The following is an 11,491-nucleotide window of genomic DNA, read 5'->3' on the forward strand; positions in this document are numbered from 1 at the left end:
CCCCGCGCTCCGCTGCGGCTTCCGAGCGGCAGAGCTAGCGGGTTTCATTTCCTAAAGCGCGGCCTTTGGGCGAGCTGCAAGGTACGTGTGCCGACGGAACGCACCCACTTCCCGGGCAGTGCGGGGCGTTGCTGCTGTTCCGCCGTGCCGGGCTCCAGGTGACACGTTATTCCCTCCCCTCGGGCCGGCGCCCGCTGATCCCTGACCTGTGCGCAGGGGGTGGGGGCTCAGGGGGAAGGCACCTGATGTGCTGCTGCCTCCTGCTTTCCGGTGCTTGGAGCCAGCGGGGAGAGAGGTGCAGACACGGAGCGTGATAGACATACCCTGGTGTTTTCCTTCCCGAAGCACACAGTAACTGAGAAAGCATTGTTGTCTCTAGTTAATGAACTCCAGGTGTCCCTCCTCACCTGCCAGGATAAGGAGGACTCTGTGCACTCTCAGCAGAAGACAGGTAAGTGTGCCACTCACCCAGCAAAGGCCCGTGTATTCTTGCTTCATTGGTTTTCTGTGATCTTCCTGCTGCAGTAGTGCCCTGGTCACCTGGCTGGCTTGCAATTTTTGTCTAACAGTGTAGAAACCTTGGTCTTAGGCTAAAATAATTATTTTTTTTTGTATGAGCCCCTTTAGGAAACTCTCCACCTCACTGACTTCCTCAGACAGGTCAGTTTTTTAGGGAGAACATGCAGTGGATGCTGATTTTTGTTCTGGGTAAGGCTGCCCCTTCACAGACCCTCCCAGCTGCCACCAGCCCTGCCAGGGTGACCCGTGACAGAACGTGTAGCTCTGTGCCCCAGGTGCACCTCAGCCCCTGTGGCAGCCAGCACATGTAGAGCCCTGGTGACCCCTGGCCATGGTGATGGCAATGGCTGGAACTGTAAATGCAGAGAGTGCACAGGCAGAAGGATGATGGTTCCCCTCATTGTGGATCTGTGTAGACATTACCCCTGCTGTCCTGGCCTGCTGGTGAATAGAAGCCTTTTCTCCTCATCTGTTGATATGACAACTCGCACCAGTGGTATGCTCAGCTTGTTTGGGATTTAAAGGCTGTTGTGTAAAAAACCTAACCACCTGATTTACCTTTTTTTTTCTTTTTTTTCCTGTTCTTGATTTTATTTGTGATCTGAATGAGAAGTGGCGTGAAATTGTGAAAGACAAAGCTCGGTCTTTGCCTTGACTTTTGTCTAAGGTATAGGGTGTGATCTTTCATTCCAGAATCTTTTGAGAAATTTGAAGCAGAAGAAACAGCCTCTATGAAATCTATCATAGTAACTACTGCTTCTGGGGAGGAAATAGAAGATGAGATTGTGGAAATGTACTTTGAAAATAAAAAGAAGTCTGGTGGGGGGTTAATCGAGACCTACGTCAAGAAGGATCAGCAAATGATCATCACCTTTAAGGATGAGGAAGGTATGGTTGTACCTTATGGGTGTTGTAGTACTAAAGCTGCCTTTTAAAATAGGCTTTTGCTGGTGCTGGGTCTTCGGGCATTGCTGCCTCAGAAATGGTACATTATTCCCAAAGAGTGACAGGATGGGAAAGGAGGGGATGTGTCCATCTATCCGATGCAGATGTGGGTTTCTGCCAGTGCTGATGAAGATCCACAGGGGAAGAAGTGGTTCTCTAGACTGATCTCCAATACTTGGTCAAGGGTCACAGAGCATAATGCAGGAGAGATGATGTCAGGAGCCCTGCAGAATAAGTAAGCTTTAATTCTAGTTCAGGAGACTGGATAAACCACAGTAGTGTTAACTGCAGATCATGGATGATGTATTGTCTTCTGTATTAATTTCAGTTGCCAAGGTTTTAAGATTATGAGGAAAAGCAGTAGTAAATGTTACATATTTTTAAGACACAGAGGTAAACATTCACCTCTGTGTAGAAAGTTATTTTAGAGTAGCCTCAATTTACATGTAACTTTCCTCTTAGCTTAGGAGCTGTTGGCTACTTCATAGTGTGCAAAGGATGTGTGCAAAAAGAGGAAATTGTTTATGCAGGAGAAGTAGTTAAAATTTAACATAACCAAATATAATTAAATAGTTACATATTTGTTAGATCACAAAGAGAATGGAAAACCCTTTATTTGCTATTTATTAAATATTACTAATTTGGAAAACAGTTCCTTGCACTTGCAGGCAGTAGAAAGGAGGTAACACTTCAAAAGTAACTTTTTTTTCCTTTTGGGAGACTGGGGGCACCTAAACCATAGAGTAACTTATCCTGGCCCAAATTTTCTTTGTAGTTTTAGAGTCATAAAATCACAGAATGGATGGGTTGGAAGGGACCTTAGAGATCATCTAGTTCCAACCCCCATGCATGGGCAGGAACACCTCCCACTAGACCATGTTGCTCAGAGCCCCATCCAACCTGCCCTTGAACAGCTCCAGGGAGGGGGCAGTTTTGCCTTATTTCTGATTCTTCTGTGATGTGAAAACATGTGGCTGGCCAGATTTTTGAAGTGTAATTAAGCATCTTGCTCTGCTGTGGTGGGGTGGGGAGGGAAGATCACATCTCTGTTTTCCTATGAATCTAGATGCCCAAGGAGTTCTGCAAAGGAAGCATCACTCAGTGAAGAAAATTGATCTGGTTGTGAAGCCATGTCAAGTGGAAACTCTCCAAGACCTGTGCCAAGTGGAGGACCCTCAAGAATCCCTGCTCTCCACCACAGTTGTGCTTGAAAATGTACAGGATACAGTAAAAGTTTACATGTTAACTATGCTGGTGGAGAACATCAGTGGCTTGTCAGGGGAAGATGATGACTTCAGTGTGGAAATGATACCTGAAATGCATGCTGCTGCAGTTACTTTTACTGGCAATATTGGTAAGAAGGAGTCAAAGTTGCCCATCTTTTTTATTAGCTACTGGTGTGTGAGGGAGACTAAACAGAAAATTAATGTTTTTCTCTCATAGGTTTAAGATATAACCCAATATTGTGTCACTTAAAATTATTTCATCTGATAAAATTTTTATTGGTAGGGTGTAGAGGCCTGTGTAAGAAAGAAAGGCTAGCTCTGATTTGGATAGTGAACAGAACAGGTAAAAGGCAAACTGTAGCTACTTTATACAAGCAACAAAATGATGTGCTCTGTCTTAGATTGATCATAAAGGCTCTTCTTGCCAGAAGGTGCTGCATGTGTAGCGGGTTGGTGTGGATTTGAGGGAAAAATTGAACAAGTTTGTGGAGCAGCTTTTTACAATTATTAAATAGGCTGCATCAGGCTTGGGAAATCTACTGCAGCATCTTCTTACAGCTTCTCTCTGGATACCTGCTGTGGCCACTGCTGGAGATGGGACATAGGGCTGGATGGACCTGGGATGCTGAGCTGTGTCCAGCTGTCCTTATGCAGAGGGCAACTGTCAGTTATGTGAAGCGTGGGTACAGAATTACTACCACATGCTTGGCCTGATGCTGCAGTGTCAGCAAGTTCAGCCATTGTGTGCCCACTGGGGTTTCTTACTGAGATTGATACTGTACACTTTCTCTTCTGCCTTATTAGTGATTAATGACAAAGGCATCTTCCAGATGAGGGAGAAACGTCTGCTCCTGCTTCTCACCAGGGACAGGCTGGGGGGGACTGGAAAAAATGGAAAATCTCTTCAGAGGATTGAATGTGGCAAAAACTAGTTATGTGCCACTTTGAATCACCTTTGTGGGATTAGTTGTGTTACTGGTAATATGTTAGAATGAAGTTGCTCAGAATTCTGAAAGTTATGAAGGGATGAGTCTGCTGTATAGCTAAACCAATGAAGTTTTTAATCTCTGAGAAGGCATAGGGTTTTCTACTTTAGAAGTCAGAAATTATTTGCCTCTTATACCATGGTCCAGTCCTGAATTTTTGGTGTAGTCTTTAGGAAATAAGTAGATTCTTTAAAACCTTAATTGTGTGTTTGCCTGGCAGATGTAAAAGTGACGTGACCACCTTTAACTGTGATGATAATGGGGGGGGGGGAGGAAATAGCCAAAAATAGAACATGTTTCTCATAAAACTGAAAGAATCCAAGCTTGAACTACTGACTTGTGTCTGATTAAGTCACATCCCAAAAATGAACCTGATCTTATTTTCTTCTGGGGTTAAAGAGACCCAGTGCTACGTAGTAGAAAAACCAGTGACAAATCCTGGCTACAGTAGTTGTAGTCAAGTGTGACCAACCATGTGGTGAATACTGAGTGACAGATCATGAATCTGTGGGAAGAAGGTGCTTCGTGATTAAGTGCTTTGGTCAATGCATGTAGTGATAGTGATAGTCTGCTAACATCATGGGAGAAAAGTGAGCTTCTAGTTTGATCTGGTTTTTTAGGTGGTTTGGTTTTCTTTTTCCTTCTCCCTTCTCTTTGTAGATGTACGGGAATTTGCTGAAAAGCTTAATGAAAACAACAGAGCAAAGCAGCAAAATATTACTGCACGGTGCCTTGAGCTCACAAAAAGCATTAGGGCTGAAAATATACCTCCTCACACACCCAGTGACTATATAACCATCTACTTTGAGAACAAGAAGAACGGAGGGGCGCAAGTGGTGAATGTTCAGCAGCTGCCAGATGAGGATGCAGCCATCATTACATTCAGTGACCACAAAGGTAATGCAGAAATGCAAAGCTCTTCTTTCCTTCAGATCCTTTCACTTAAGGATCCAAATGTGGACTTTGTAGAGAGATGCATGCTTTGTCCTCATCAAACAGCAGATCTGGTGCTTTGCCAGCAAGTCTCTGCTAACTGCAAGTGCAGTGAAATTTTGTGCAAGCTAAAGTTTTGGACCAGCTGGGCATGAGGCATAGAATTTTTTCCTTTTTCTGCACAGTTTATTTCACCCAGGCCATAATCCTTACAGAGTTCAGGTTACAGTTTGAGTTTAATAGATAAAGCACAGCCTCACATAGTGCAGGAAACTTCTCCCCCCCTGCCCTCACTACGGCCTGTCCCGTGTCAATGTGTGCTGTCTGGCTTGTCTGAGGGTGATTTCTTGGACAGCTTTTTGCCTGGAGAGCAGATGCTGGAAATGGGGGGAAATTGCTGTAAAATTATTCTAAAACAAACATTATACAGAAAATGAAGTTAAACAAAACCAAACCCAAACAAAAAAATCACTAGAGGAGAAGATCATAGACTCATAGAATGGTCTGGGTTGGAAGGAACCTTATACATCATCTAGATCCAACCCCCCTGCTATAAGCAGGGATACCTTCCACTAGGCCAAGTTGCTCAGAGCCCCATCTAACCTGCCCTGATTATACTAACACTAATTGTTTCATTATTTTTTTTTGTTGTTGTTTTTTGTTTTTAGATGTAACTAATATCTTGGCAAAGCAGCATTCACTCAACAAAACACCAATCTCTGTCTATCCTTATTACCTCTCATTGGGAACAGCTCTGTATGGAAAGGAAGGGCCACAAATTAAGAAGCCAGATCCAATTACAAAGCCTCTGGACCCGTATATTTGGCATTACTTGCAGAGAAATAACAGGCTAGTTGAGAGAATAAGTTGTGAAATGGCAAAGTGTAATTGCGAGCTAAGGTGGCCTGAACCAAACTGTGCAGATCCAAAAGTTATTTTGCACCCTTCAGCTGCTCTGTTTGAGCAGAAGAGATTAGCATATCAATTGATCAAGACATGGAATGAAGATGTTTCCACAGCATTTTCCCATAGCATATCCAAGTACAAAGCAATTAAATGTCAAGTAAGTGCAGAGGTGTGGGAAGCCATTAGAAACAGCTTCACGCATGATGAAGTTCTGATAATCCCATGTATCTCCAAGGGTTTACTTGTTCTAGTAGGTGAAAAAGAAGTTGTGAAGAATGTTGGACAAAACCTGGCAATTCTGATAGAAAAGACTGCCAGAGACATTGAAAGAGAAAAGCTAAGAACTGAAGGAATGGTGCTACTGGGTACAGGAGAATATGCAATTTTACAGAGTACTGGTCTTGAAGAAAAAATTCGTACAGAGTTCCCAGCCCTCCAGTTAACTTATGATCATTTTCAGAAGGTAATTAACCTGTGTGGGATCCCTGAGGAAGTTTATAAAGTAAAAGGAGAAATATTAGATAGTTTACGCAAAATGGTAAAGAAAACAGTTGATATTCCCCCTGACATTTTCCAGTTTTTAAAGCATATTGATAATGAAACCCTGTCACAGAGCCTGTTTATATCAAAACAAATTAGTGCCTTTTATGAGCTTGGCACAGAGGCCATAATCTTGAAAGGGAATGCTTCTGAAGATCTCCTAAAGGCAGAAGAAGAAATAAAGAATGGTCTGGACCACAAAAGCATTGTATTGGAGGACAAGTCAGTCCTCCAGAAGGAGGAATGGAGGATGCTTACCAAGGAGCACTGCTCTAATGAAGCTGTAACAGTCACTCAGGCAGAGAGTCAGGTCATCATTGCTGGTTGTTCTCAAGCAGTAGAAAGAGCATTTGAGGAACTTTATAACTTTATAGATGAAAACACACAAGTACAAAAGGTTATTGGAGGAAGGCCTGTGGCAGTCATAATGTTTTTTGAGAAAGAGAAGACTGATGTTTGGGCTGATTTACAGAGTAAAGGTGTGAAAGTTCACTTTAATGCAGAGAATAAATATAGAGTTATATCCTTGAGTGGGCCAAGAGGAAAAGTGCGGAAGGGAGTCACTTTAGTTGGGCAAATCCTGTCTGGCCTGCATTTCAAGCGTGTGATAATTACAGAGCCAGGAGCTAGGTCATATTTCAAAGAGCAAGAACCCTTTTTTGTCACCAGAGCAAAACAAGACTTTAAGTGTTTAGTCAGGTTGGAAGGGTCAGATGAACGGATGGAAGAACATCAAGAATATAGTGTTGTAGGCAAGCCCTGTGAGCAGGTGACCATAGGTAGGACTATAATAGCAGTGCATAATGGTAACTTGTGTAATTACCCAGTTGATGTTGTGGTCAATGCATCTAATGAAGAATTGCAACACATTGGTGGCCTTGCTGAAGCACTGTTGAAAGCAGCTGGCCCAGAGCTGCAAGAGGAGTGCAACGAGCTGGTGAGGAGGAAAGGGCGTTTCCAGCCTGGGTGTGCAGTTATCACGGGCGCTGGGAAGCTCCCCTGCAAGAGTGTCATTCATGCTGTTGGGCCCAGGTGGAAGAAGGATGAAGCAGACAAGTGCTTGTCCTTGTTAAAAAAGGCAGTGAAGAAAAGTCTACACCTGGCTGAAGCATACAACTACTGTTCCATTGCTCTGCCTGCTATAAGCGGAGGGATTTTTGGCTTCCCGCTGCAGGCCTGTACACATTCAATTGTATCCTCCATCAAGGAGACCTTGGAAGAATCTATGGGAGACAGCAGCTTGAAGGAGGTTCATCTCGTGGATATTGCACAGGATAACATTGAAGCTTTCAACAAGGCCCTGAGAGAAGTGTGTTCACCTTTCCCCACGTCACTGCGTCAGGTTGCTTTACTTCATCAGCCAAAGAAAAGCAGGACTTCTCAAAGCACTAACAACTTCCCAATTTTGACAACTGAGGAGGGCCTTGACATCATGCTGAAAAAAGGAAACATTGAAGATGCCACAGTAAGTGTCTTAAATTACCTGCTTTTAGAGTATCAATTGTTTTTTTGTTTGGATTTTTAATTTTTATTTTTTTAAAGAAAAACCACAAAACCAAAAAACAGCAACCTTAGACTGTAATCTGTAATTAGCCATGTCACATGTTTGATATGTTGCTGGAATTGGCTATCACTGCTGATAAAAAGAATTGCTGTCAGATGACTGTCTTACATGGTAGGTACAGATGGCTGTGCAGCACTGCATTTTGTCACCTCCTGACACAGAGGCACACAGATCCCAGTTGTACATTGTGCATTACAATTTAGCAGAAGCAATGGGAGTCAGCAGAAATGCTTCTGGGCTCCAAACCCCACTGATCCTACCTTGCTAGGCAGGAAACACCTCCATGCAGCATTGAGCTTCCCAGAAATCCTGATGGCAAGAGTGCGGTACTAGCACAAAAGCAGAAGAGAGTGCTCAGTGTTGGTTAACACTAGGATCCTGCTGCATGAGAGCAGCTGGGCTGTGTCCAGGTCCACTGTGGTCCTGAGGCAGTGCAGCTGTGCAGCTGTGCATGTCTGAGCCCTGGGCCCACGGCCAGTCTGGTCCTCCCTCCACCTCTGTGGTGTTGGTCTGGGGAACTCTCATCCATTGTGCAACTGATGAGCACTGGCACGTGACGTGCAGTTGCTGTTGCATTTCCTGTGGGGAACCAACTTCACTGATCTGATTTCTAGTTGTCTCCAGTACTGAACTGCTGGTAGCTGGCTGATAGTTCCTTTACTGGGATCACTGACACTGGAAGCAGCTCCTTTCAGAACCCTTTCCATGGTGGCCAGCAAATCCTTTCAGGAGTAGATGCCTCCCACAGCATGTACTGCTCCTCCAGTTGGCCAGGGCAGAATATACAAAAAATGCGTATAGAGGTCCATCCTGAGGAGCTGAATATAGTGCTCAACACAATGCTCCTAGCCTTTTGTATTTCTCTCCCTTATAAGTTACTGCTTTTCTCACTTCTTTCTCCTTGGATTTCCTCCAGTCTTGTTTGTTGTGAGCATCTCCTTTTTTTTCATGACCAGTCATGTGTGAAAGGCCTTGCTTACCTCAGTGAACATGGGTTTTTGGTCTGCAAGCTTCTCTTAGAGAATGAAGTTCATAAACACTTTTCAAATGAGTAGAGCAGGAGTGCAGAATTTTAACTTTCTCCTGTTGGCTTGAAATGAATGTCACTGTTAACTGAGGTGTTATGTTGCTACAGGCAGGCTCATGGTATTAGAATTTCACTGGTTTATTCCAAAACTTTGTTCACTCCCAGATTGCTGTCCCAAACATTTACTTTGTGAATCACTAAGCAGGCTGTATTTGATTAACCAGTGCCAAATTTAAACGTGAGGCTTAGAAAAACTGATACTTAAAAGCTGAAGACTTTGCTTGCTTGTTTTTCAGACTGACATTGTTGTCATCAGTGTTGGCAAAGATCTCCGGCTTGATGCAGGACCACTCTGTAAAGCTTTGCTAAGCAAGGCAGGGTCAAAGCTTCAGATGAGCTTAGAAGAAGAAGGCCAAGGAAAAGCAATTGAGGAAGGATGTGTTTTGAAAACAAAAGGCTACAACCTAGACTGCAGTTATGTGCTTCATGCTGTGGTACCATCGTTCCAGAGAAGCTCATCTCGAAAGGTATAAGGATTTTTATTTGTCTGAACTCTTAATTTGACTGGGCTTTATGGTGGGTTTAATGCAACTTCTCCTTTGAAATGAGGGACAGTTTTGTAGGCTATGAGAGTTTGGACTGGCTTTTTACCTGTGGCTAATCCCTTGTTGATTAATGTATTCTCTGTGGTGTATACAGTTACTTAATTTCAATGCTAAGAGATAGCCAAGAGGGAAAGTACTACATTGCACAGACTGGAAAAAAATTACTGCCAATAATTGAAAAAATAATTGTGCTTTACAGGTCTTGTGCAGCATCATCACAAAATGCCTGAAAATTGCTGAGGAGCTGTCTTTGAAGTCAATTACTTTCCCAGCAATTGGGACAGGGCGTTTAGGATTCCCAAAGTCTGTTGTTGCTAAGTTGCTGTTTGACAAAGTGTTTGAATTCAGTAGTAAAATGAAAGCCAATTCTCTTCAGGAAGTTCACTTTCTGATGTATCCAAAAGACACAGATTGTATCCAGGTGAGTTAGCATGTTTTTCTGTCTCTCTTAGATGCTCTTTCGTTTGGGACTGTCTCACGATACTTGGCTACCCGATGATCTCCAAAGAATCCCCAGGGTGTTTGTTCTTGTACTGAAGTAGTAGTTTTTTGACACTCTGATCTGTACTGAAAGTTCTTTTTTTGGTTCTACCCCTCATGGTCACCTGCCTGTCCTGTACAGCCCTGCTCCCTTTCTCTCTCTTTCTGTTTCCTGGCAATAATACAGATGAAAGTGTAATTGCTCTTTATCTCATGAACTCACCTAATTCTTCAGTACGTAGGACTTGTCTACAGATAAATTTTCTGCAACTCTTGCACAGGTATCTTCTCTCTTGGAAAAAGGACCACTTTCAATGGAGTGCTTATGTCCTTTTAGGAGGAACAATAATGCTAGGATTGCTCTGCATGCTGGTAATCTTCTCCAGCAGAAAAAAACAACAGTGTTCCATGTCCCCCTTTCTTCAGTGTCGCATGAGCACAGATCTTCTGTATCAATGTTCAAGTTACTCATTTCATTAATCTCTCAAAAGAGAGCAGTCATGCTGTGAATTAATGTCCAAATAAGTGTTTCTGCATCTATTGACTCCTGTTATTCCATGCAGGAGCTGACACATTTTGAAAGGCCAAACTTGAAGGTTACTGTGCCAAAGCCTGAGATGTTGTGCGTATAAGAGGGTAGCATTAGCTGCAGGACTTGAGTTGGAGTGCACACTAGCCCCTCAGCGGGAGGATGTCATCTGCTAATGCATCCCTCCCAGGCTTTCACTTAGTTGTTGATTCTGGCTGTTGCACATGCTGAAAAGCCTTGAAGACCAAGAACAGCAATGTGTCAAGACTTGCCATCAGCATCAGGGCAGATGGTACAAAGTCATCTGCATTAAGCTACTTAAAACATGTTTTTTTTAAACTTTGCTCTTCAAGCCATTATTTCTACTGTGTAATCTAAAGACTTCTACAGGGGTTGATTACAATTTCCTTATCTAGGAGTTTTCAAATGAACTTGAAAGCAGATGTGGAAATACTGTAAATACTAAGCTGAAGAAGACTTCTCCAGACAAGGCTAGCAAAGGCACAGGTAAGCTTGTTTCACAGAAGTTGTGTGCCTGGTGGATTTCTTAATTATTTTAAATATTCCAGAGAATGCATTTGTTATGGATACTTAAATATTCCTTTAAGCATGTCATCCCTGAAGTCCAAAAACAGTCAAAGTGGCTGCTGTAAAGGCAGCATATAGTATTTTCAGGCTGTCTGTCTAATACCTAAACAGTGTTGGGGATGCTAAGAAAACAAGCATGCCTGTGATTCATGATCTGGATAATGCCCCTACAAATCAGGGTTTTTCTTTTATTGCTGCAGAACTGAATTAGATTGTGAACAGGTGGGTGCCTTCCTATGTCCTGGGAAGGCAGTTGAGTTCCTAGTTATGTCTTGAACTGGCTTATTTGGAATACTTTTAAATCTTTTACACATTTGGGAGAGCAGCAAAACCAAGCTGAAATATCTTTGGTGTTATCTTGCCTAATGGAACTGCAGAGTGTAGAAAGTGAGTTATAGTTTGAAAACTTGATTAAGTTTTTACAAATAACACATAGGTAAAAAGTTCCTGTCATGCAGTAGAGAACCTGCCTGAAAACTGATACAGGGGAGCAAGAGGGTGAGACTTGGAAACTTTGCCACTCTCTTAACTCAGAGTTTTGCGAAGGCTTGTATAATACAATGGGTCAAAGTAGTGTCTCTGTACCAGGTGTGCAGCAAAGCAAGGGTTTTTTTTTCTGTCACCTCAGCATGAATAACAACAG

The 11,491-nt window shown here is 42.9% G+C and overlaps 1 protein-coding gene across 1 annotated transcript in view; it reads left to right on the forward strand.

Annotated features, from left to right (window-relative positions):
• Window positions 1–1,310: 1,310 nt before the first annotated feature.
• Window positions 1,311–11,491, forward strand: part of PARP14 (poly (ADP-ribose) polymerase family, member 14) — an 18,752-nt gene continuing 8,571 nt past the window's right edge. Inside the window, exons 1-7 of the mRNA XM_009996023.1 lie at window positions 1,311–1,407; window positions 2,531–2,818; window positions 4,337–4,573; window positions 5,278–7,520; window positions 8,943–9,173; window positions 9,451–9,672; window positions 10,677–10,767. Of these exons, the coding sequence (XP_009994325.1) occupies window positions 1,311–1,407; window positions 2,531–2,818; window positions 4,337–4,573; window positions 5,278–7,520; window positions 8,943–9,173; window positions 9,451–9,672; window positions 10,677–10,767 (3,409 nt within the window). The remainder of the gene's footprint in view (window positions 1,408–2,530; window positions 2,819–4,336; window positions 4,574–5,277; window positions 7,521–8,942; window positions 9,174–9,450; window positions 9,673–10,676; window positions 10,768–11,491) is intronic.

The sequence above is a fragment of the Chaetura pelagica genome, unplaced genomic scaffold, assembly GCF_000747805.2.
Source record: "Chaetura pelagica isolate M959 unplaced genomic scaffold, ChaPel_1.0 scaffold3, whole genome shotgun sequence".
NCBI classification, from domain to species: domain Eukaryota; kingdom Metazoa; phylum Chordata; class Aves; order Apodiformes; family Apodidae; genus Chaetura; species Chaetura pelagica.